Genomic DNA, 26,458 nt, shown 5'->3' with positions numbered 1-26,458 from the left:
CCACAAGTAAGTGAAACCACATGATAACTGACTCTCTCTGCTTGACTGATTTCACTCAGCATAATCTCTTCCAGTCCCGTCCATGATGATACAAAAGTTGGGTATTCGTCCTTTCTGATGGAGGCATCATACTCCATAGTGTATATGGACCACATCTTCCTTATCCACTCGTCCGTTGAAGGGCATCTTGGTTCTTTCCACAGTTTGGCGACCGTGGCCATTGCTGCTATAAACATTGGGGTACAGATGGCCCTTCTTTTCACTCCATCTGTATCTTAGTCATATTCTTAAGCACAGTTTTCCCTCCTGCCATACCTCACCACCCATGTAAATTGTTCTCAGGTGATAGATATCCCACAGGTAGAGTAGGACAAGCTAATATAGAAACACGAGGTGCTTGAAGAAGCAAGATTGGGAAATGCTGACACATGCTCCATGGTTCCCCCTAGGATGAGTTTTTTGTAGGACAGAATATTTTCTAATTGTGTCTGCCTTTCCCATCCACACAATTGCCTTCCATTTGTAGGACGAGGAGTCTTTACTGCCACCTTGCTTCACCCCATAATTTCAGCCTCTTCAGCACAACTGTTTATGTCACTTATTTATGCTTCTCTCACGTTAGATGTAGTTTCTATCATGTTGAATTGTGAGGTCCCGATGGAAAGAGGACAGGACAGGATTTATTGATTTGATTTCTTATTACTGTGCTCAACATATGGTAGACAGGTTTTTATGTTAAATTGCATTAAATTGAAACTAATAAGACTGTTGCTAGGGTATGCAATCATAGCCTAATTAGCATCCAGCTAAAACCATTAAATTAACTGCCATCAGGCAGAGAAATTATCAATTTTTCTTGAAACATGACCTATGCTCAAAGAGAATTTGGTTGTTGGGATTGTGATAATTCTGACTTAAACAACAAATATTTAGGGACACCTGGGTGGCTTAGTCATTAAGTGTTTGTCTTTGACTTGGGTCAGGATCCCAGGGTCCTGGGATTGAGTCCCATGTCCGGCTCCCTGCTCAAAGGGAAGCCCGCTTCTCCCTCTCCCACTCCCCTTGCTTGGGTTCCCTCTCTCTCTGTGTCCCTGTCTGTCAAATAAGTAAATAAAGTCTTTTAAAAAATAAATAAATAAAGGAAAAAAGAAAAAACCCCAAATATTTAATTTAAATTCTTGACTTTTATAGATCACTATTCAAATTTATACCATTTGTTCTTACATCTTGGCCCTTTTAACTCAAAGGAATCTCACATTTATATGAATATATGATGTCAAGCAGTGTCAAGTGGAACTAAGAGTCATCCCATGAAGGAAGAAACTGGGATACATAAAATACAGTTACATAAACAATGAGAAGCAGAGAAAACAATCCATATCCCAAATCTCTTGATAAACTACTGCTCATTTCTACCTTCCATACTCAGCCCTCTTTCATTTCTGATACGCTGATAATTTATTTTATTTTATTTTTATTTTATTTTCCTTTAGTGTTCTTTACCACTGATCATTTTCTTTATAGTTTTAAAATGTTGGTGCAGCAAGCTTTAGTATTTCTTCACTGTGAGTTAACTTCAGGAACACCAGAGCCACTTGCCTTTTGTTACATGAAAATATAAAGAATTACACTAACAGCATATAAACCAGCATACTTGCCATGTATAATTGGAAAAATATTAGAGGGACATCACTCGTTTCAATGCTGTTTGCTGAAGGTGGGCATCTTATTCTCTGTAAGATTCACTGTTACTAAGAGACTATAGTCTGCGACAAGTATTTGCCAATGACTACTCTTCTTTCAAAGAGCCCTGGATGTATTTTTTAAAACTACTTAAATAAATATCACAACCAATATTTTCCTGTCCACATTATCTGAAACCATTATGTGCCTCTGAAACAGGGCACCCCATGCATGTTTCAGTCTCATTTATCCGGCCAAAGCTGTTTCCAATAAAGAATCCATCCAGCAGAACCCACGGAACATTCCCCTCTCTCTTCCACAGTCTTTCCAGTGTCTGCAACAATAAATTATTTTTTAATCAAAATAATAATATCCATCTAAGTAGTTTTCTGGAACAATAAATCATGGTTATTGAGGCATACCCGAATTTGTCAGTTTCAAAATGCAAGTGATAGTTGATGACATCATTAGCCCACTTGGTCATCAACAGAAATGCCTTTTTAAGGACTGGGTGAATACTAATGCTCTCTACAGTGACTTTGGGTAATGCAGTTTATTTCTCTGTTTATTGGTTTCCCCATCTGTAAAAGAAGGAGTTGAAATAGAAGACTCGAGGATTTCTGAAGTCTGATAGATCTGCAAAGCTCTGTCTGTGTCTCTTAGTTATAATTCTCCTTGGTCTCTTAGAGCATACAGTTCTACAAAACTACTGTGATGCTACTAAGGGGTACCAACATCCTTGGGGCCAAAGGAAGCATGTGAGTTCATCATCATTGATACAGAGAAGAGTTGTCAACTTTAAGAATATAAACGCAGTGAATGCTAAGAAATTAACCAGTGCATATATTATTTGGGGTCATTCTCCTGCTCCCCAATGTTTCCAATTCACTTAAAAAGTCCTCGGCATCTCTGGTCACTTGCTTCTTTGCCTAATGCACTTCCACCAAAATAATGCATCCATGGAAAGAATGAATGGAGAGTTCGTGTTCATTGATCGCCACTAGATAGAGAGTGGCCAGCCACCGTGCTCTTAACTGTCCCCAAAGATTCTGAATTAATTGACTAGGAATATGGCCTAAGCATTAGGATTTTCTTTTAAACTTTTAATTTTGGTAAAATGTATTTAACATAAAATTCACCATCTTAACCGTTTCTAAGTACAGGGTTCAGCAACGTTAAGCTCATTCACGTTGTGCAACCATCTCCACCATCTGTCTCCAGAACTATTTCCTCTTCCAGAACAAAGCAGTAACTTCTCATCCTCCAGTGCCTCTATCCCATAGAAACCATGTTTTGTGTTTAAGAAGTGGATCCCTCCAGCTACCTCAATATTTGGATTTTTTAAGTGCCCATGTGATTTCAGTGTGCAGACCAGTGAACGGCCACTGGACTGCCTGATGTATGTCAAACAAAGTAAGTTATTAGAGACAGATGGCATAACCAACCAGAAGGGCTCACACTTGAAAACAAGCATTTAAGATCATGTATCTTGTTTGAAAAAGTGTGTATAAATCTCATTATTAGAAACCTCTTCCAATAACTTGTCTTCAAAGGCATGTATGTGTCTGCAGAAGCTTAAGAAACAAGGGTTGCCAACTTGATTTCCCCCTGCAAAAATATTGCCCAGTCATGGCCTCCATCAAATAATGTTCCAGGGAAAAATAATAAAGAAGTAAGTCCTGTGAGCAGCTTCCGTGAATGAGCAGGGATTTCAGGGGCACCATGATGGAATACTACTGGAAACCAGAAAACAAAGTCTAGAAGTGAATATAGGCACCACTGAGCTTTTCGGAACTTCGTATTACCAAGCTAGTTTTCCCAAGATCACAAGAGGAGGGTTACTGAGAAGCTTCTGCTTCTGACTGGAGAGGACCTCCTGGCTCTGAACACACAAGGAGACAAAGAAAATGGGAAAAGAGCCTATGGAGAAGTTCTGCCATTGAGCATCCAGATCCCCTCTCCACCTGTTTCTTTCCAAAATGCATCCTTTGTAATAGTGTGGACCTGGCTTCTGGTTCTGCAGGGATGGTGGGTGGGTGGTGAAGAGGAAGCTTTACCGTTTCTACTCTGTTGGACAGGAAGCCCTCTTGTTGGGCAAATGGCAGAGTCCCATGATCTTTTAGCATCCTTGGAAGACTGAAATTAAATTGCATCATGGGAAAAGTTACATGCCTTCCTCTATGTCGTGCTTCTGATGGCTGGTCGCAGTTTGAAGATCCCTTGCCAGTTGAAGGCCCTTTGTCCTGGCATTGTGGTTACTCATCCCCTTGAAGTGCCTTATGTTCCAATCATTGTTAGGGGTCTTTGTTGCACAATTGTTAACATACAGCCTCTAAAAACGATATGAAATATTAGTTTCTGTTCTTTCCTTAGGCTAGAGGGATCCATCTACTCTGTGATGCATGTCTAGTGGTGCTAAATTGCCTCAAGGTTTGAGGAGATGAGTCTAGAAATTGTTTCTATAAAAAGAAAAAGAAATGACCCAGAAATGATACATTATATGTGAAAATCAAAAGGGTAACAAAAGACATTCCAAAATTCACAGTGGCTGTGCATTGATCTCTCTGACAATGGCAATATCTATGTCACTGTGCAAGCCGTGCACTTTGATGGCATCTTAGGCACAAGTGCCTGGGTTAGCACAGATTGTCCTTGTAGGCTTTCAGTCTCCTGTATGAGGACCACATCTTTCTTGAAATGGAGAGCGGCCAGTTAAGTATCAAAGGTCCTTTCTGAGTGGGCAACAGACTCACTCATTAGAGAGTCAGTGGGTTTATCTGGAAGTTAGTTATTTCGGGGACAGTATAAGCTCAATGCTAAGGTCTGGGAGAGATTTCCAAGTGAACAAAACACAGGGCATTCCCTCAGGATCTTTTGTTCTTGGTACCTGCCTTCTCTGGGTGGCCTGTTTGCCCAGACTCACATTATCTGGACTTGGGTGCTTTTGGTTAATGTTTCTCAAATGACACATAGAAGGGAGCATTAGAAGAAGAAAGTTCCTTATCAAAGAGAGAGGAAGTAGCAGGGCTGAAGGGCAGGAAACCAGAGTTGTGTGTCTCTGGGGAAGAAACTCTGGGCCAGCGGGGAGTGGGACACTTGCCGAGGTTTTCAGAAGAGCTTCGCAAAATCCCATTGTGGACAGACCTGGCTGTCTTCAGTTCCCAGAACAAACCATCTACTCTGAAGCCAGTAGGGCTTTCTGTGAAGTGTAGGTTGGGGAGTTCAATTTAGAACACCTGCACTCATTTTGGGAAAACAAAACAAAACAAAATAGTAAATAAATTCTGTGTATTGTCTTTTTCTAGTAGTAACCATTTTTTTTTTTTTTACCCTTTCACTAAAGGCAAAATGTGTTGTTCTCCCATAGCAGAGCAGATTTAGTTAACGTGTTGTGCATTAATTGATCAACTACCTCTTGCCCCCAAGAGCTCATCAGTACAACCTTCTACTTTGCACAGTGCCCAGTGCGTAAAAGGCTGACCATAAGCAGTTGTCAAGCCGAGGCAGGGAAGGCAGAATCAAGGCCAATAGAAGAGGGGGAAGAGCAGCTGCGTTTCTTTGCCAGCATTATTTCTCAGTCCTGCTTTACTGGCGGATTTTCATGCATGGGAACGTGGCTTCTCTTCATTCCTTCAACACGTGTTTTCGAGTGTCTTTGATGCGCCTGGCCCTTCTCTGGGCACTGGGGACATTTATGAATAGGGTTAGAGCTTGAGTCTCACCATTCTAAAGATGCTGAAGGACATTAGAATTACTCCTGACAGTTTTCCTCTCATTTCTTTCCTTGGATCAAATACCATTTTTTTCTTCTTTTTCTAAAGTTAGGAAATACCTTCAAGTCATTCTAATTTGGTTTTCTAGAAAAATGTTTTGCACCCTCCTCTAGAAACCACTGGAAGAATTAATTTTATTTATGGGAGGTAGTCAATTGTTAATGATTAAGAAAACCCGAAAGGGGAAAGAGGCAGAGAGCAAAACAAAAGCTGAGATGGGGAGAAGCAGGAGAGAGACCTGCATATGAGAAGGATATCGTATTATTTGCGAAGTTAACTAAAATGTGTATAGGAGATTGAATTACAGGCTCATGAGTTCAGATGTACAGCATGAAATGTCATTTATACTATCATTATTATTTTTGAACAAATCCCCATTTTGCCTGTGTCAGAAAATTTTGTGTATTCATTGTTGAAGCTGTGAAAATCCATGATGTGTCGATTCATTAGGATTAAAGTCGATTGCTTCCTTCCTTCTCCTGCCTTTACATCCCAGCAAAAGGGGGGAAGAGACATGATGTGTCCACCTCATCGGTGCCCTGCGGATGGCCACCGCGTTCCCCCCAAGGCTCTGGCAGGATGCGCACCCTCCTCCTGGCTGGTGAATGACTTCCAAATCTATGGCCTCCGCAGCCAGCACACAAGCGATGTGAATGTTTGGGGGTGCACTGCTCTGTCATTACAGGGGCCCCATCCTCTCCATCTTAATTGGGCTAGCCGTACTTCCAGGCTGTCCCCCTGGAAAGGCTGTACCGTAGGACACAGACCTCGCTGTGTGGTCAGAGCTGGAAAATGAGAACAAGTCTGGGGTTACCCTGGGATCCGCACAGAGAACACTGAAAGACGCTGTCTGGTTCCATCCCCATACTCCAACTTGGTTCTTGGTCCAAGGCACGGCAGGGAGTCATGGCCGCATGTTTCCACAGCCATGACATAGCCTCCCCTCTTGTCTCTGCTAGCGTTCCCTGTCCTTCACTGCTCCAACCTGGATTTCTGCTTTCAACAAAGAGGCAGATTCTCTATCTACCTATCATCTATCTCTCATCTATCTGCATCTGTTGATCCACCTATTGATTCAGAAAACTCCTAATGGAGAAATTGGTTTCTTCATTAGATTTGATAGAAGTCAACCAGTATGGGTTGAGGAAAGATGTGGGATCTCTCTATCCAGATGGTTTATATCTCCTGTAATTCATAGACAGTTAGATTTTACATGTCTTATTTTGGATTCTGCTTTGAACTTTAAGTCACCTCAGGTGTTTTCTTCATTTTTAAAAAAGACTTAATTTATTTATTTGACAGAGATCACAAGTAGGCAGAGAGGGGGCCACACAGAGAGGGGGAGCAGGCTCCCTGCTGAGCAGAGAGCCCGATGCGGGGCTCGATCCCAGGACCTTGAGATCATGACCTCAGCCAAAGACAGAGGCTTTAACCCACTGAGCCACCAAGTGCCCCTTCAGTTTTTTTTTTTTAATCAGAAATAATTATGGTACCAATATTAAATTAATGCACAGCTATTATTTAGGGAAACCAAATTTGGAAATAGTTCTTGTTAAAACGGAACCATATTTAGAAATAGTTCACTCACCTCAAAAGACTTTTCAGATCACGGTCGTTAAAGTCAAGTAGATGGTGACAAATGAAATGTCTTTGGAAATCAGAAGTTTGACTGATGAGCTTTTCAGAAGAGCTAAGCACTGAAGAACTAAAACATTTATTTTCCCTGTTCTATTTAAAACACAAGATATGCTACTTTTGCTGTGTAACTTAAAATTTGCAACTTAGGTATTTATTATCTATGTACAATATATCTTGATCTTACACAAATTCAGTTCTCTGTTATTTCTTACACTTTCCAACTACTAGCAATTGTCAAAGTTGTTCAACACAATTAATCTCAGATGTTCTAAATTTACCTGTCAATGAGAAGGTATTAATAACTTCTTTTTTCTGGAATTTTCTTCTAAGAGTTCTTTCCAAAAAATCAACTTAGATTAGGTTGGGACCTTGATAAATTTTAACTTTTTATTAACATTTGCATCTTGGATACCTAGAGTGAAGTAGCACATAGATGTTCAATAGAAATGTGTTAAAAGAATGATAAAATGTGTGAAATCTGAGATTTTCGTAAATAGAAGGAAGGGGAGATGGGTCCGAACACAGAAATAAGAGCTGCTTTCAGAACAAAATTTTTGGATTTATTGCATTTATTCACTATGGCTTCAGAGGTTTAAACAAAAGCCAGTGAGCAGAAATTATGGACAGATATGTCTAACATGCATGCCTGTTTTAAATAACTGGCAAGACTGACAATGAAAATGAAAATTAGGTCTAGAATTTGATTTTTACACTTTTCACTTTCAAAGATAAGATCTGTTAAGTACCTAAAATCAGTCCATAGAGTTTTAGCTGCCCTGGATAGTTGGTGAGAAGGGGCTTCCTGGATATATAAGCTTGGGGGCTTTTATATACTTTGTCTTCTCTTAAGTAAGCAGAATACATTTTCTCATACTTAATTTCAGTATCCTGAGAAGCCCCTTTAGAAAAGAAGCATGCTAACTTTTGTTGAATCCAGAATTTTTCAAGTTGGCTCCCCCTGATGTGATGATTTTTGAAGACAATGACCATCCCCAGAGTGTTATTTAGAAGTGTGGGAAATTCTGACATAATTTCACTTGGTTACTATTCACTCTGAGATCACAGGCGAAATGGTTCCCATAAGCAGGCAGGGACGGCATTAGCTCACTTGCCCGCGCTCTTGCATCTGTTACTAACTGTATCCATGCACGTGAGTCACTGTGCATCTTTCCCCACAGACTCCCTGGCATTCTCATTTTTGTCAACATGAATTTGAGGGTCTATCCAATAGAAAACATATGTAGAATTTCCTCTTGTAATACGCTTGTCTGATACTAAAACTACCACACTCAGCTCCATGCCAGACAAAGGCTTAAAGGAAGGAATCGCGTGTGTTCGGACCTGCGGTGAGTCTGGCACATTTTGTTATGCACCTGTTGAATCCTTGTTTTGCAACATTTTGTTATTCCTACAGCCTTAGAGCATCAGGTTTGCAGATGCGCCTCTGGAGCCAAAATCAGGTGCCATCCAACTTTAGGCTGGATGGATTGCTTTTTTCTAGAACAAATGATTCTTTTCCCCTAAGGTGTTTTTCTGAAATAGCATATCACTCGCCTTGTGAATGTAATATTGTGGTAGTAACATAGAATTTTTATACTTGAATAAAAAGCATTTTATTTTTTAATCTTTTTAATGACATATAATGTATTATTTGTTTCAAGGGTACAGGTCTGTGAATCATCAGGCTTACACAATTCACGGCACTCACCATAACACATACCCTCCCCAATGTCCATCACCCAGCCACCCTCTTCCTCCCCCCACACCCCCCCACAACATCAGTTTGTTTTGTGAGATTAAGAGTCTCTTACATTTTGTCTCCCTCCCCAGTCTCATCTTGTTTCATTTAACATTTCTTTCCCCCACAAATCCCTTCCTTACCTCTCAAATTCCTCATATAAGTGAGATCATTATAACTTTCTTTCTCTGATTGACTTATTTTGCTTAGCATAATACCCTCTAGTTCCATTCACATCATCGCAAATGGCAAGATTTCAATTTTTGATGGCTGTGTTGTATTCCATTATATATTTACACACACACGCACACACACACACACACACATCTTTACCATTCATCTGTTGATGGACATCTAGGCTCTATCCATACTTTGGCTATTGTGCACATTGCACCATAAACATTGGGATGCACATGCCCCTTTAGATCACTATGTTTGTATCTTTAGGGGAAATACCCAGTAGTGCAATTGCAGGGTCATAGGGTAGCTCTATTTTCAACTTTTTGAGGAACCTCCATGCTGTTTTCCAGAGTGGCTGCACCAGCTTGCATTCCCACCAACAGTGTAGGAGGGTTCCCCTTTCTCCGCATCCTCGCCAGCATCTGTCATTTCCTGACTTGTTGATTTTAGCCATTCTGACTGGTGTGAGGTGGTATCTCATTGTGGCTTTTATTTGTATTTCCCTGATCATGAGTGATGTGGAGCACTTTTTAATGTGTCTGGTGTTGGCCATTTGGATGTCTTCTTTGCAGAAATGTCTGTTCATGTCTTCTGCCCATTTCTTGATTGGATTATTTGTTCTTTGGGTGTTGAGTTTGATATGTTCCTTATAAATTTTGGACACTATCCCTTTATCTGATGTGTCATTTGCAAATATCTTCTCCCATTCTGTCTGTTGTCTTTTGGTTTAGTTGACTGTTTCCTTGGCTGTGCAAAAGCTTTTGATCTTGATGAAGTCCCAATAGTTCATTTTTGCCCTTGCTTCCCTTGCCTTTGGCGATGTTCCTAGGAAGAAGTTGCTGTAGCTGAGGTCAAAGAGGTTGCTGACTGTGTTCTCCTCAAGGATTTTGATGGATTCCTTTCTCACATGAGGTCTTTCATCCATTTGGAGTCTATTTCTGTGTGTGGTGTAAGGAAATGGTCCAGGTTCATTTTTCTGCATGTGGCTGTCCAATTTTCCCAACACCATTTATTGAAGAGGCTGTCTTTTTTCCATTGGACATTCTTTCCTGCTTTGTCAAAGATTAAATGACCATAGAGTTGAGGGTCTATTTCTAGTCTCTCTATTGTGTTCCATTGATCTATGTGTCTATTTTGTGCCAGTACCATGCTGTCTTGAAGATGACAGCTTTGTAATAGAACTTGAAGTCTGGAATTATGCTAACATTCCTCTAGCTATTTGGGGTACTTTTTGTTTCCATATAAATTTTAGGGTTAAGTAATCTATTTAAAGTTCCATTTCTTTGAAAAAAATCAATGGTATTTTGATAGGGATTGTATTAAACGTGTAGATTGCTCTAGGTAGCATAGATATTTTCACAGTATTTGTTCTTCCAATCCATAAGCATAAAACATTTTTCCATTTCTTTGTGGCTTCCTCAATTTCTTTCATGAGTACTTTATAGTTTTCTGAGTACAGATTCTTTGTCACTTTGGTTAGGTTTATTCCTAGGTATCTTAGAGTTTTGGGTGAAACTGCAAATGGGATCAACTCCTTAATTTTTCTTTTTCCTTTCTTGTTGTTGGTGTAGAGAAATGCAACTGACTTCTGTGCATTGATTATATATCCTGACACTTTATTGAATTCCTGTATGAGTTCTAGCAGTTTTGGAGTGGAATCTTTTGGGTTTTCCACATAAAGTGTCATATCATCTGCAAAGAGTGAGAGTTTGACTTCTTTGCTGATTCAGATGCCTTTTATTTCTTTTTGTTGTCTAATTGCTGAGGCTAGGACTTCCAGTACTATGTTGAATAGCAGTGGTGATATTGGACATCCCTGCCATGTTCCTGACCTTAGGGAAAAAACTCTCAGTTTTTCCCCATTAAGAATGATATTTGTTGTGGGTTTTTCATAGATGGCTTTGATGATATTGAGGTATGCACTCTCTTTCCCTACACTTAGAAGAGTTTTGATCAAGAAAGGATGCCATATTTTGTCAAATGCTTTTTCAGCATCTATTGAGAGTATCATATGGTTCTTATTCTTTCTTTTATTATTGTATTATATCACATTGATTGATTTGCAGATGTTGAACCAACCTTGCAGCTCTGGAATAAATTCCACTTGGTCCTAGTGAATAATCCTTTAATGTACTGTTGAGTCCTATTGGCTAGTTTTTTGGTAAGAATTTTTACATCCATGTTCATCAAGGAAATTGGTCTATAATTCTCCTTTTCGATTGGGTCTTTGTCTGGTTTTGGGTTCAAGGTCATGCTGGCCTTATAAAATGAGTTTGGAAGTTTTCCTTCCATTTCTATTTCTTGAAACAGTTTCAGGGGAATAGGTATTTATTTTTCTTTAAATGTTTTGTAGAATTCCCCTGGGAAGCCATCTGGCCCTGGGCTTTTGTTTGTTGGGAGATTTTTTGTTTGTTGCTTCAATCTTCTTACAGGTTATGGGTCTGTTCATGTTTTCTGTTTTTCCTGGTTCAGTTTTGGTAGTTTATGTGTCTCTAGGAATGCATCCATTTCTTCCAGATTGTCAAATTTGCTGGCATATAGTTGCTGATAATATGTTCTTATAATTGTTTGTATTTATATGGTGTTTGTTGTGATCTCTCCTCTTTCATTCAGGATTTTCTTAACTTGGATCCTTTCTTCTTTCTTTTTGATAAGTCTGGCCTGGGTTTTATCAATCTTATTAAATCTTTCAAGGAACCAGTGTCTAGTTTCATTGATCTGTTCTACTGTTCTTTTGGTTTCTATTTCATTGATTTCTGTTCTAATCTTTATTATTATTTCTCTTCCCCTGCTGGGTTAAGCTTTATTTGCTGTTGTTTTCTCCAGCTCTTAGGTGTAGGGTTAGGTGGAGTATTTGAGACATTTCTTAGTTTCTTGAGAAAGGCTTATATTGCCATATGCTTTCCTCTCTGGACTGCCTTTACTACATCCCAAAGATTCTGAACAGTTGTGTTTTCCTTTTCATTTTTTTCCATGAATTTTTAAAATTCTTCTTTAATTTCCTGGTTGACCCATTTATTCTTTAGTAGGATACTCTTTAGTTTCCGTGTATTTGAGTTCTTTCCAATTTTCCTCTTGTGATTGAGTTCTAGCTTCAGAGCATTGTGGTCTGAAAATATGCAGAGAATGATCCCAATCTTTTGTTACCAGTTAAGACCTGATTTGTGACCCAGGGTGTGATATCTTCTGGAGAATGTTCCATGTGCACTAGAGAAGAATGTGTATCCTGTTGTTTTGGGATAGAATGTTCTGAATATATCTGTGATGTCCATCTGGTCCAGTGTGTTATTTAAGACCTTTATTTCCTTGTTGATCTTTTGTTTGGATGATCTGTCCATTTCAGTGATGAGGGTGTTAATGTCCTCTACTATCATTGTATTATTGTCAATGTGTTTCTTAGATTTTGTTAATTGGTTTATATAATTGGCTGCTCCCATGTTAGGAGCATAAATATTTAAAATTATTAGATCTTCTTGTTGGACAGACCCTTTAAGGATGATATAATGTCCTTCCTCATCTCATATTATAGTCTTTGGCTTAAAATCTAATTGATCTGATGTAAGGATTGCCACCCCAGCTTTCTTTTAATGTCCATTATCATGGTAAATTGTTTTCCACCCCCTCACTTTAAATCTGGAGGTGTCTTTGAGTCTAAAATGAGTTTCTTGCAGACAGCACATTGATGGTTCCTATTTTTTTATTCATTCTAATACCCTGTGTGTTTTGGTTAGAGCATTTAGCCCATTTACATTCAGGGTAACTATTGAAAGATATAAATTTAGTGCCATTGTATTGCGTATAAGGTGACTGTTATTGTATATTGTCTCTGTTCCTTTCTGGTGTACTACTTTTAGGCTCTCTCTTTGCTTAGAGGACCCCTTTCAATATTTCCTGTAGGGTTGGTTTGATGTTTGCAAATTCTTTTAGTTTTTGTTTGTCCTAGAAACTTTTTATTTCTCTTTTTACTTTCAATGACAGCCTAGCTGGATAGAGTATTCTTGGCTGCATATTTTTCTCATTTAGTGCTCTGAATAGATCATGCTGGTCCTTTCTGGCCTTACAGGTCTCTGTGGAAAAGTCTGCTGCCGATCTAATATTTCTACCATTGTATGTTACAGACTTCTTGTCCTGAGCTGCTTTCAGAATTTTCTCTTTGTCTCTGAAACTTGTAAGTTTTAGTATCAGATGATGGGATGTGGACCTATTTTTATTTATTTTGAAGGAGGTTCTTTGCACTTCTTGGATTTTGATGCTTGTCCCCTTTCCCCAATTATGGAAGTTCTCTGCTATAATTTGGTCCAATGTACCTTCTGCCACTTTCTCTCCTTCTTCTTCTTCTGGGATCCCAATTATTCTAATATTGTTTCATCTTGTGGTATCACTTATCTCTCGAAGTCTCCCCTCATGGTCCAGTAGTTGCTCATTTCTTTTGCTCAGCTTCTTTTTTCTCCATCATTTGGTCCTCTGTATCACTAATTCTCTTTTCTGCCTCATTTATCCTAGCAGTAAGAGCCTCCATTTTTTATTGCACCTCGTTAAATCTTTTTTATTTCAACTTGGTTAGATTTTTGTTCTTTTATTTCTCTAGAAAGGGATTTTATTTCTACAGAATGGGATTCCCTAGTATCTTCTATGCTTTTTTCAAGCCCTGCTGGCACTTTGTGTCATTCTGAACTCTAGTTCTGACATCTCACTAATGTCCATATTCATTAGGTTCCTAGCAGTCCGTACTGAGGTGAGTTTTTCCACATTGTCATTTTATCCAGATAAGAATAGATGAATGAGAGAATGAAATACTAAAAGGATGACAATGACCCCAGAAAAATATACACTAACCAAATCCGAAGAGTCCTGAAACTGGGGGGAGAAGAAAGAAAAAAAAAAAAAAGAAAATATGATTAGGCTGGTGAGTAAGGAAGAGGCACATACTTGATTTTGGGTTTATTTTGGTGTGTTAGGTGAAATTGCTTCCCAAAATTTTAAAGAAATAAAAAGTTTATACACACACACACACGGATAAAAATGATGAAGGGATGGAATATGAATGTAAAGATGAATATTAAAAATAGATATTAAAAAAGGAATTGTTAAGAAGTTGGGTGAAAAAAGAAAAAACAAAGGAGAAAATATGACCAGCTTGGAGACTAGAAAAAAGCCATATGCTGAATTTAGGGTATGTTTTGGTTTGTTAGAAGAAACTGTATTCCAAAATTTTAAAGGAAGAAAAACTGGTATGTATATAAACAACAACAACAACCACCAAAAAACTAAATACCATTAAGGGATAGAATATGACTTTAACAAAGGAAATTTTAAAAAAATTTTAAAAAAGATATTGATAAGATAAAAGAGATAAAATAGGTCAAATAGAAAAGAGGAAAAATTAGAAAAAAAGATAGAATAAGAAAAAAATACAATTAAATAAACTTACCTTTGCCAGAGTAAAGGCTCATGGGAAAAAGCCATGAATTGTCTGCGTTGCTTTCCCCGCGGAGCTCCTCTGTGGCCGGATGGTCTGGCCGATGTCCTGCAGGAGGCGCTGTTGCCGGGATTCTCACGTGTCTTTGCCGGAGGCGGAACTGCGCCGCCCTTGCCGGGGGCGGGGCTACGTCACCGGCTCGGTTCGCGCTCGGAGCTTCTGTTCCCTGCGCGCTTTCCGTAGAGTCCGGAGGCCGGAACGAAGATGGCGGCCGCGCGGTCTCCGCCGGCGGAGCCGAGAGCTCAGGCCGCTCCTCAGTGCGGCCTCGGGGATGCGCCGTCCGTCCCTCCGGTCTCCCCGGTCTCCCCGGTCTCCGGCCGGCTCCGGGCTCCCCCGGCTGTGACCCGGCGCGTCTGTCTCCGGCGCGGCCCGTGTGGCGTCTCCAAGCCCGGCCGACTCCTGCCTCGGCCTCCCGTCGGTCCCCCAGAGGAGAAAGGCGAGGGTCTCCCCAGATCTGCCTCCTGTGGGGCCCCCGCGCGGTCCCTGCTCTGCCGGGGGTGACGGTTCATGGCACCTCCTCGGCTCCGTGTCGGCCCGGCTTCCCCGCTCGCGGCCGCTCTGCTGCACTCAGGTACGCCCCGTGTCTGACCCCGGGCGGGCCGCAGCCGCTTAGTCTCTGAGGTCCTGCCCCCGTGGAGCCGACCTCTCGAAGCTCCGGCTTGGTGCCCCGCCGCGGGCCGGGGGCGGCTGACCGAGGCTCCCCACCGCGGTCCGTCTTCCCGGGCGTCGCGTGTCCGCGCCCCGCCGTCCGGATCGCGGCCGGTGCTCTGCCCCCGGAGTCGCCGCTCTCCTCCTCCTCCTCCTGCGGGGCTGGCGGGCGTCCGGACGTGTGATGACCCAGGACTGATCTGGGGTCACGGGAAACTCAGGTCTCCTGTTCCCAGCATAGAGATTGTTTCCGCGGAGACATTTCCTCCCTCCTGCCCTTCTTTGGGAGAATTTTATTCCATTTCGTTGTAATAAAACACTTCTCGTGAGGTCCATCCCGAGTCCTCCGAAAGTCCGCATCCCTGTTGACTTGGAGGCTCATGTTGCGTGTCGGGTCTGCAGGGCTTGCTCCCCCCAGGCTCCTGGTAACTCCCTCCAGCCCTTCATTTTAGGAGTTGACTATTTTAGGCCCGTACCTAAGTGGGGCCCTGCGGCACGTGACTTTCAGTGTCCTGAGACATTTCCCTTACCTGGACTTTCTCAATCCCTGTTACTGTAGACATTTATTCGCACAGAAGGACGGCAACATTGTTTTATTGTCAGGGTTTGCAACTGTTTCTCTACACCCATGAAGTCCGGTCACTGCTGTTATTTCGTCTATTTTGCAGATAAGAAATGAAGGTTCAAACATTTATTTAGCTCTGAAGTTGGCACAACAGAAATTGGAACCCAGGTCTTGAGACTCTATCCCATGCTACATTATGTGGTTATATCTAAGAATAATCTCTAATGCATTGCTTGAAGTGTGATATGGATTGGATGGCGTAAGGCACTCACGGCACTATGCTGATTTTTTTTTTTTTAAGAAGGCTTCCAAGAATAATTTGGGTTGTTTTGTTTTGTTTAATTGCTTAGGGTTGGTGCAAATGTACAGTTCTCCTGTGAGGACAATTATGTGCTCCAGGGATCCAAGAGCATAACCTGTCAGAGAGTCACAGAGACGCTGGCTGCGTGGAGCGACCATCGGCCCATTTGTCGCGGTAAGATGCACGCACTGGTGTCCTCGCCCTGCTTCTGTCTTCTACCACAGTTGGCACATTTTGTGAATGCGCGGGGAGACTGAAGGGCAGAGCAGCCTCGTTTATGTGTCATACAGACAAAGCCGAACAAAGCAGAAAATGATGCATGTTTTCCTAGTGGTGAAGGTAGAGAAGATATATTTCTTTGAAATTGGTTAGCCAGCAAGCATGTCCAAGGATATTAGTGGTTTTGAAATTTCAGAAACTATGGGAGCGAATCTAATCATTGAGATGCCTGCACACAGACTTACTCAGTAGAACTTGGTACTCGCCTATATATATACACAGCGTTTGCATATTATGGAAATAGGTTATGTAACCAGATCCTTCGGCAACTTTTATGCACACCCCTGCAGATCTAAAAATGCTCACCTTTCAAGGGCAGTGAGGTTAATTCTTGGGTTTTGATGATACCAGTGAATAAGGGAGTTGTCATCACTCTCCTGAGTTAATATTTCACTGATAAGTTATCTTAAACTCATCTCTGACATAGCAGAGCTGAAGATGCTTCATCATCATCCTCCCAGATGCCAAACTTTGACTGGTCACTTCCAGGAAGCATCGGAATGGTCCTACCAGAATTATACAAACCACAGTCAAACCAGCAGAAAACCGTTTTGGCTGTTTTAATATTGAAAATCACTAAAAATCCAAAGAAAAACAAAGGTTTGATTTTGGTTTTGGTTTTTACATTTTGGCCATAAGATAATTTATGTAAAGTGTTACTTTTAAAGGAGGGTGTGGGGAAGCATGAAGTCAACCAAGGAATAAGAAGCAAAGTTTCATATATAAGCATATCTTATGCCTCCTTATAGCCTTTTTAAAGTGAAAAGATTCCATTTTATAAATTTTAAAATATCAGATGCATCCTATGAAATCAAATACAGTGCTAGCTTTATCTTAGATAGACTATGTTGCAGGATTTGCTCTCTTGTTCCCCTTACCTATAACCACTTGAGGGTTTATAGCCTGTGGGAAATGCACCTTCTGACCTCCTCATGCACCCTGAGGACAGACTGTTGTCTGTGTTCTGGCTGAAGGAGGCTCTTTCCTATGCTTCTTGGAGATGCACCATCCTCTGGTTAAGGAAACATGAATTCTGTGTCCTTCTGCTCTTTGTCATTAGACTACTTTGTCTAATCCTAAAGTGGCAGTGCTTGGCTTCCAGAGGAACTACAGCAAAAACCATGTTCCTACCAAGTGATGGTAATGTGTAATGCTCCCAGAAATAAATGAGGGCTAATTCACTGGTATTATTTTTTTCCCCTCAAGGGGAGAAAATGTTTTTATTCTTTAATGTTTTCCTTACTCTTCTATACCAGAATCATATGTCATTATTTTAAAAACCCAAACTATACAAAGCTAGGAAATGTGCATTCATTTTAAATTGATGTTTTGGAGTCGCATAAAGGAAATAGGTGTGTAGGCTATTATTGGATTCTTATCTTATTTCTTAATTTATAACTTTTTTTTTTAATTCCCTGAATTTCATCATCTCATGAAGCTCAAAACACTCTGTTAGGATCTTGGTCCCCACTTACAACCTGACTTGGTATCAAACACCAAACACCCAGAGGCTCTCACCTCTTAGAAGACGGGGCCCCCACCCAGGCTGCGGGGGGCGGGGGGGCGGGGGGGTATCCTTCTTCATTCTCCACCTCCAAACACGTCACTCTGAGATAATTGTACACGAAGCTTTTAGCTTCCTGTTCTCACAGATTCTCATGTCCTACCAATGATATTTTAGAAGAGAACGGCTCTCCTTCCGCATCTTTGTTGTGTGACTCGCTGGGCTTGTTTTCTGTGAGAGACCCGCCGCTCTCAGACGCCCAGCTCCCTCACCCAGAAGCACACAGCGTTCACCTCCAGCATCCCCTCTTTCTCCTCCCAGCTGGTGACCCCGTGGTCTTGCCTGAACTAGATGCACCTTCAGTTCTATGGAGTAATCCGGTGGTCCTTGTTGCATTTAGTTCCTGTCCATTTACTTTTTAGCTTTCTGAAGGGATGAGCTCTGGTAGCTGCAAGTAAGCCTCAAGAAGACCTTTCCATGAAGGATGTATATATCCAATCCCTATACCTTAACCTAGATTGTGTCTAGGGAACAATAACAATCAGTATTTTTTTAAACTGAACTTTTTAAGGAAATTATATTTTAGCATATTAGGAGTAGTAAAACATTATACAACCAAAAAATTTAAATTGAAAGGCGTGAAGCATTCTAAGAAGGAGAATTTGAGGTACACTACCTAGAATTAGGTGATGAAGTCTAGGTGACAAAAATCCAAAACCACAAGGAGCTTCCACCAAATGGAAATCGTTTCTCTCTCATAAGGAAGGTAGGAGTCAGGCAGTTCAGGACTAGAATGGCAACTCTGTCTTAGGGATGAAAATTTCCTCAACACCCACCTTGTCAGCGTGTGGTCAGGCCCTCCTGCTCATGGTCCAATATGCCGTCCAAATCCCAGGTAACAGGACACAGGGGTTTAGAGGAAGCAGGTAGAGGCCCAGCAAGAAATACCAGAGGTATTTCTGCTCAGTACCACTGGCCAAAGGCATTAGGGCATCCGTGGACTGGTCCTTGAGAGGATTGTTTTGAGGAAAGTCTAGATTCGTGCTCTCCTCTAGAAATAAAATACAAGCCATATATGTAATTAAAACTAGCTTTAATTTTGAGTCTGGGAAGTCAAATATAGAGCAAGCAAGTGTGTTTCCATGGAAGAGAGGGGATGTAGACATTAAGTGAAACGGCAGTTGTTGCCAAGGGGGTGTACTTCCTAAGAAGGAGGTGGGATGAATCACCGGACAGACGTCATGACGACGGTTCTGGTTCTGTTTCTGTTTTACTGGGTGAGGGTTGTTGCTGTTTCTTCCCTAAATCACCTGCACTTTCTGTGAATGAGAGGGCACCCGTGGTCACTCAGCGTTCTTTCACACGCGTTGGCATTTTTGTATCAGTGCTGAGTTTAAGCAGTATGGATTAAAAAGTCTGGAACGTTGTCAGCAGGACTACCCCAGTTTCTGGACTGGAGAGGCTTATCTGGGAGCATCATGGTTAAGTAGGAAACCTGCGCATTCCCCTTCTCCACCCTGCACTCCCCTTCTAGCTACATGGTTCTCCAACAAGAGGTCAGCCTTCTTGTTCAAGGCCAGCAGGAACACACCCGCCTAGTCTGGTAAGCAGAGTCTCCTACAACATCAGGTAATCACCGTAACATGGCAGGATCAAGTACTCCTGCACAGAATGGCCAAAGGCATTAGGGCATCCGTGGACTGGTCCTTGAGAGGATTGTTTTGAGGAAACTCTAGATTCGTGCTCTCCTCTAGAAATAAAATACAAGCCATATATGTAATTAAAGCTAGCTTTAAAAAGTCTACTAGCAGATTAAAAGCCAGTAAAAAGCAAATGTGAAACAGGTGAAATTAATTTTCATGACGTATTTTATTTCACACACTATCCCACAGATATTATCCTTTTAATATATCGTCAATATAAAGATTATATTATAAGAAAATTATTTTCTTATATATTATAAGAAAAAAAAGTTCTTTACCTTCTTTCTTTTATTTTCATGCTATGACTTGGAAATACAGGTGCATTTTAAACTTAGAGCACATCTTGGCTCAGACTAGCCATGTCTCCCGTGTTTAATACTCACTCTGGCCAGTGCCCACTATGGACATTACAACCCTAGCTTCTTAGCTTGGCCTGTGGGAAAGCAGTAACACCTTTATGGATAGGAAGAGAAGAAATAAGGGCAGCGAGCCGTGGCGTGTTGCTGGACGGCGTGCCTCACTGGAGAGTGCACTTTCTTCTATTCAAATTAGTAAGTTTTTCATGTGGGTAGTATTTAGGAACTCTGAGTCTGTCATTGTTCCCTTCATTAAATAGTGCATTTACTTACTGCTAATGATGGGCTTATCAATTATAGGAGAGTGGGGAGGAAAACAGTTTTTAAGTGGAAATTTAAAAAATAATTAGGGGAGATTTTATAACTATTTCTGTGTAAAGGTGGCTTGTGATATCTAAAATGTAGGGGGAGATGGCTGCCATGAAATGTAGTGATTTTTCAAATACCACCCAAAAGAGGCTGTAGGAAATGTTTCTTAGCTATCTGTAGGTCCCAAACAACAAGTGGGATTCTCTGAGTTCATTTTCCAGTCTTTGCTCTCACCGTAATAAATAGTAAGTAAGAAGAAAAAGTCATGGTTTGGGTTTTCTTGATTTGTTCTGAGCCTTTAAAGAAGCCTTTAAGGAGGGCACATGATGTGATGAGCACTGGGTGTTATACAGAACTGATGAGTCTTTGAACATTATATCAAAAGCCAATGATGCTCTATACCTTGGCTGATTGAATGTAAATAAATTAAAAAAAATAAAAGAGCCCTCATATTGATCATCGCAGCCAACATGTTCTAAATTCACCATGTCTCAAAGGCAATAAAATGCCCCTGGTCTGAGCTTTGCACCCTTCTGAGATTTCGGATGGATGAATTAAGGACTAGTTCTCAAGGTTCCCATCTTCATGAAGAGTCTCTAACTCTTTAGTAATTACTGTGACTTCTCTAGAGAAGGAAGATCTGATGGGAGCATTTGATAAATTGTCATGAGTCAGAAGTGATCTTTCACATCTGGACACTGGTGTCCTGAGCCAATGCTTACTTTAGCTAATTACCCTTGAGGATGGGGGGGTGGATTACCTTTTCCTCCTGTTACCAAATAGATGAATGGTTGTCATAGCTTGATAATTATACAAGAGATTTTGTTTGAGATTGTGCTTACTTTATTTAGAGATAGGAAAACGATTGTGGTTTTTCACAGGATAAAGTACTGTGCACTGTGTAAACGTACATAAAATATCTTTGCCAGTAGACTTAAAATAAGCAAACAGACAAAGGAAGAGGACATAGTTTTATTATATTTTTTTAAGTAAAGTGTTTCAGCTTGGCATTTCATTCCATCAGTATTTACAGGGGTTTAGTGAGAGAACTTCCTTTAAGACTCATGCACTCCGATCTGTGGAATTAGTATTTTTAGTTGCTCACGGAGTTGGAAGAGCACTTAAGGAAAGCAAAGTATCATTTGCAGTTGTAACTGTGGTTACATGGAAGGCAATTAGAGCCACAGGGGGTCACAGAAAAAAGCTGTTGGCTTTGGGACTCTGGGTTAGGCCAGCTAAGAATGACCTTCCGCTTACTAAGTTGTCATTTACCAAGAACTTCTGTAGTTTATTGTTTCCTACCCATATTCTCCGTCCACACAGAAATGACTTGTAAATAGTAGTCAAAAGGCCACTTATAACTGAATGAGCACTCTTCGTTATGTCAGATTTAATTTTAAGATGATACTTTGTATACTGATTATTTTACCAGATAGCTGTGATCTCAGAGATTTAAAGAGACATGCAGACTTCTAACTTTTATTATAATCCCAGAGTACGGGGGAAAATTTCTCTTGTTGCTTCTAGACTCCCCAAGGTTTTATGCTTTTCAGTTAAAGTCCACTTGGGTAAAAAATATATTTTTATTAGGTTATTGGAAATAATAAAGCTGTGTATTTTTACAGTCCTCTCAAACTATGTGGACATAAAATGACTTGAACACTAATATTAATTGGTGCTGATCACATTCCTAGGACATGATCGGGAAGTTTCTGACTTAGCCTCCTCTCATGAGTTGTCCTTTTACCTGGACACTTTCCCCAGGTGTCCACATGGCTGGCTGTCTCTTGCTCCTTTTTTCGAAATCATCTCTTCCAAAATCCATCTGTGGCCACCGTCTTCCCAAGTAAGCCCTTTCCAGATACTCCTCCAGCCCTTACTCAGACCTTCCTAGAAAGCTGCTATGTCCATGTTAGATTAGATGGCGTATGTCTGTGCCTTGAATTGTCCAAGGGAGGCAGGGGTCTCGGTTCCGTTCTTTCTCTGCTATATTGCCCATGCCTGATACCGTGCCATTCTCCCAATAAGAAGGTCACACGTATTTCTGCAGTGCAGAGCCGGTGATGTACTGGGCCGCGCGCTGAGTGCCTGCCTTGATCTCCTTCCTTCGGTCCCGACAGCACTCACAGGTGGACTTACTTTGATTATACCCATTGAATAGACTGAGGGGTGTAATATGAAATAAATTAAGATTAGATGTCTAAGGACTACATAAATCAGGCTTGGAACTAAGCTGTGATGAGGAAAAGCAACTCCTAACCTCTCGGACATGGGTTCTTTGCTGTGGTTGACAATCTGGAAGTAACCATAAAAGCCACTGTTGGAAACAGTGCTTTCTCCTAAAAACATACAGGAAACAGAGTATCAGATATAATATTAATGTGCTTGAAACATTCTTCAGATGTGAGTCTAGGTAACCTCTTAATTTAAATTTAGTCAATTAGAATATTCCCCTCCAATTAACTTGATTAATTAAATGGTTACTATAGAACAGTACCGATTCCTGGAACTGAATTTACATAAGTAGACAAATTATTACTTCATATTACATAAGATAAATTATGTGAAACAAATATGGTTTGTACTTAATAAATATTCAGTGGTAAATGGAAAAATGGCATATATTTACATTCAAAATCAGCCTTTTTCTCCCTGTCCACTTTCTCTCTTGATGTATTTTCCACTTTCATTTTGGGAATTCTCATTTAATTTTAAAACCATAAGACATATAAGTAAACTTTGAGCTTCCAAGTTTAGAACACAGCCTCTGAGTAATACTAGCTCTGCATTAGGTCACAGCAATTACCCAAGGCCATTTAAAAGCATTATTAAGCATTTAAGTGTGTATTACTTTATATTAGATATTGTATTTCCAGGAAATCTTGATAAGGGAGAGACTTAGCAGGAGTAGAAAGTGGAATTCAACTATAATATGTATAAACATAAACATTTACATTTCAACTAAGGGAATATTTTTAAATCTTTCTATAAAATCTTGTTTGATATTACAGTATTATCATTACTTAAGTATGTTGGCCAATGAAATACTTTGGGGACCACTGAATGCTTGTTTAGTACAGAAGCCAGTGCTGGGGAGGAAGGCCCCCCCTCCTTCAAGGACGCTGGGCAATTGCTCTGCCGTCATCCCGACAGCTTTGCTAAGCTAACGGGTTTGTACTTGTCTGAAAAGCTATGGGATCCATGCCCAGCGTGCTCTGAGGAGTCAGCTAAGAGTCCAGGAGTGGAAGGACACAGGCCAGGTGACACACCTTCAGAGTTTTAGCCATCCGAATCAGATAATGGCATGGCTTTTTGAATGTCCACAGCACTGGTCGAGTTCCTCGTCAAGGACAGCAGGAAAACCACTGGCAAAGCAGCACAAATGTGGTTTGCGGATAAACTGGAACCAGTCATCCTCCTACAGAGGGTTCTGCATGCTGGGCTGATGGCTCAGCTCCCTTCTTCCTTCCTGCCCTGCAGGCTGGCCCCTCCCTCGTCGTCTCACAGAACATGACCTTGGGGAGAGGTCAGGGTGCAGAAACACACACGGAACATCCTGTCGCTCTGTAGGGTGTGCTGCTTGCCCGTGGGACACGTGCCAGTGGAGCACTCACTCCTCCTTCCCCTGTCCCTTCAGGTGTGCTCTTCTCTGGCTCTCCTTATTCTGCACAAAGATTAGGTTTTAAAGATGTATGATAGACAGAGGATCTGAAGGACCTTAGCCTTCCAATGCTTGACGCTGATGAGGAAGAAATTTGGGGTGTGACACAGCAAACGGTGTGGCTTACTTGGCCCTAACATTCAGGGAGCTGGCCGTTTCGTATAACCTGCCACAGAACCACAGGATCGGAAGAGAACCCCGGGGAACAGACAACCACAGGAGATGCAAAAGATAATGCCCAGTCTGCATGGCAGCCACTGTGTGGCCCTGGATAACAATCCATAGAGTCGTGATTCAAAATGCATCATTCTTATTCAGTAAGGATCTGCACAAGGATGGTTGGACCGTGAGTGGTTGCCAGTGGAAAGTCTGAAGGTTATCTGTGATTGGCAGGAGGGCCCTGATAGGAAAAGTAGCACCGAATGAGTCATTAGTAATTGGTGTGATGATGGCAGTGTCATCATTTGGGGAAGAAGCAGATGATGGGGATGGAGAAGACTTAGAAGGATCAAGTCTGTGATACTAGCTAAGGTTCTAACAGAGGATCTAATCCTAAAACAGAGGATTAGAATTAAATAACTATAGTTAGATCATATTATTTAGAGTCATTATACTATTTAAAAATGACAACAAGTATTTATGGGGAAAATGATCAAATGCAAGGAATTGTTCTAATTATCAAGACAGAATACACCACGTATCTCATTTTTGCTGATTATTTTGATGGCTTGATTAAAAGTACGGGTTAAAAAATACTTAAATTTAATAGATTAGAAAATGCATTGAAAAATGGAGATACATTTCTAAGACAAAAAAGAAAAAGAAAAATTACTTTATGAATGAATCTGACAATTTCTGGTGAAAAATGTCTCTGAGGCAACTGGATTCATCCCTCGCTCTATGTGAAACACAGTTCTCAGTATGCATGAAACTCTGGGAAACGTGCTGCTTTCCTATAAATATTTTACTAATGGTTATCTCACTGAAATATATGATCACTAAAAATCATATTTCCCCAAGCAATAGTAAGATGAATTTCACGGAAAGCTGGTAGGCAATTTGAATAAGTCAAGTTAAGGGTCAAGCTTCAAAGAAGACAAGTGGGACGCGAGGCCGTTGAAGGAATGTCAGATTTGGTGAACTTTCTAGCAGAATGACAGCTGGGGCTAATGGCTGGATGGGCACAAGTTGTTAGTGGGAATATAACAAATTAGTTCCCCACTGTACTCACTCACTCACTCTTTAGGAGTGTTGTTTTGAAGTTTGAAATCCTTAGAATGGCACCTAGATACTATTAATTCAAAATTAAGTAAAAAAAAAAAATCAAGTAACAGAACATTATTCTTCCATTAGCCTTTTGATGTGAAATTGAGCCAGGAATGAGCATGTTAGATAAAGGTATTGCAACTCGGGCGCCTGGGTGGCTCAGTGGGTTAAGCTGCTGCCTTCTGCTCAGGTCATGATCTCAGGGTCCTGGGATCGAGTCCCGCATCGGGCTCTCTGCTCAGCGGGGAGCCTGCTTCCTCCTCTCTCTCTCTCTGCCTGCCTCTCTGCCTACTTGTGATCTCTCTCTGTCAAATAAATAAATAAAATCTTTAAAAAAAAAAAGATATTGCAACTCCACGCTTATTGATGATAACTTTTCTTCTGAGGTTTCCTCATGAGTGCTGTTGTTAAGGTGCTTTAGGAAGCTTTCCCGTCTGAAGCTCACGATCTTTTCTGAAAACATGTTCCTAAAACTAGAGTCCTTCAGTGCCGAGGTGGAATCATATGTGGGCAGTTAGCTCTCCGTTGGAGGACCTTTTGAGCCAGGACACACCAGAATTTTGAAAACCAGACCATCTTTCATACATCTTCATCAAAGAAATCTTATCCATTTGCATAGTAAATGCCAGCATTTTAAATGTTGATTACCCCATGTTTTTGTTATTCATTGTATAGCAGATTAATTTTTAGCTAATTATTTTCAAAGTATTGAACCACTGAAAATTTGTCTACTCTCACATTTTTATGTCTGCAATTACGGACAGCGGACATGGTGCTGAGGATAAGGGAAAGATGTTTTCTCAAGGTCAAGAAAGTCACAACCCTGTAGGAAAGATAGCTCTGTAAGTTAATCATTACAATAAAGAACTATCATCAGGAATAGGTATGATTTGTCTCACTATTATGTTGATATGTAGAATAAGAAGTGTATATTTCTGGGGGCAATTAGGAGAAGCTCAATTAAATGGTTTCTCCTGATGCTTCAGCAATAAGATGGCCCTTGGAAGTCAGAATCCTGTCTCTCAGTTTTGTGACTGAATCTCCCAGAGCAATCCTTGACCTGGAGTGGGTGCTCAGCCAAGAAAAAGAACACAGGCAAGATGGGTCCTGACTGGGATTCATCGTTCGTTGGGTGACAGTTTAATCAGTTTGTGTAATATGAAGTCTGAGAAAAATGAACTCGAGCTTCCCTTACATGAGTTCTTTCTTGTGAAATTAGTTTCTCCTGCTCTTTTCTCAAACCCACTTCAAATTATTAATGTGAAGGCTGGGTTGCATTGCAAGCCGACACTTGATTTCTAAAAATTATCTATTGATTTGGAAAAAAAAAAAAACCAAAAACCAAAACCAAAAACAAACCTTTCTTAAAATGGAG

General features: G+C 40.8%; 1 protein-coding gene across 1 annotated transcript in view; it reads left to right on the top strand.

Moving 5' to 3' along the window:
• The window catches only part of CSMD1 (CUB and Sushi multiple domains 1), a 1,942,714-nt gene that overhangs the window by 1,367,239 nt on the left and 549,017 nt on the right, over positions 1-26,458 (top strand). The window contains exon 9 of the mRNA XM_059384481.1: positions 16,055-16,179. Within this exon, the coding sequence (XP_059240464.1) occupies positions 16,055-16,179 (125 nt within the window). The remainder of the gene's footprint in view (positions 1-16,054; positions 16,180-26,458) is intronic.

This window comes from Mustela nigripes, chromosome 18 (genome assembly GCF_022355385.1).
Source record: "Mustela nigripes isolate SB6536 chromosome 18, MUSNIG.SB6536, whole genome shotgun sequence".
Taxonomy (NCBI): domain Eukaryota; kingdom Metazoa; phylum Chordata; class Mammalia; order Carnivora; family Mustelidae; genus Mustela; species Mustela nigripes.
Note: the sequence above shows the minus strand (reverse complement) of the source record. Positions and strands in the feature narration are given on the sequence as shown.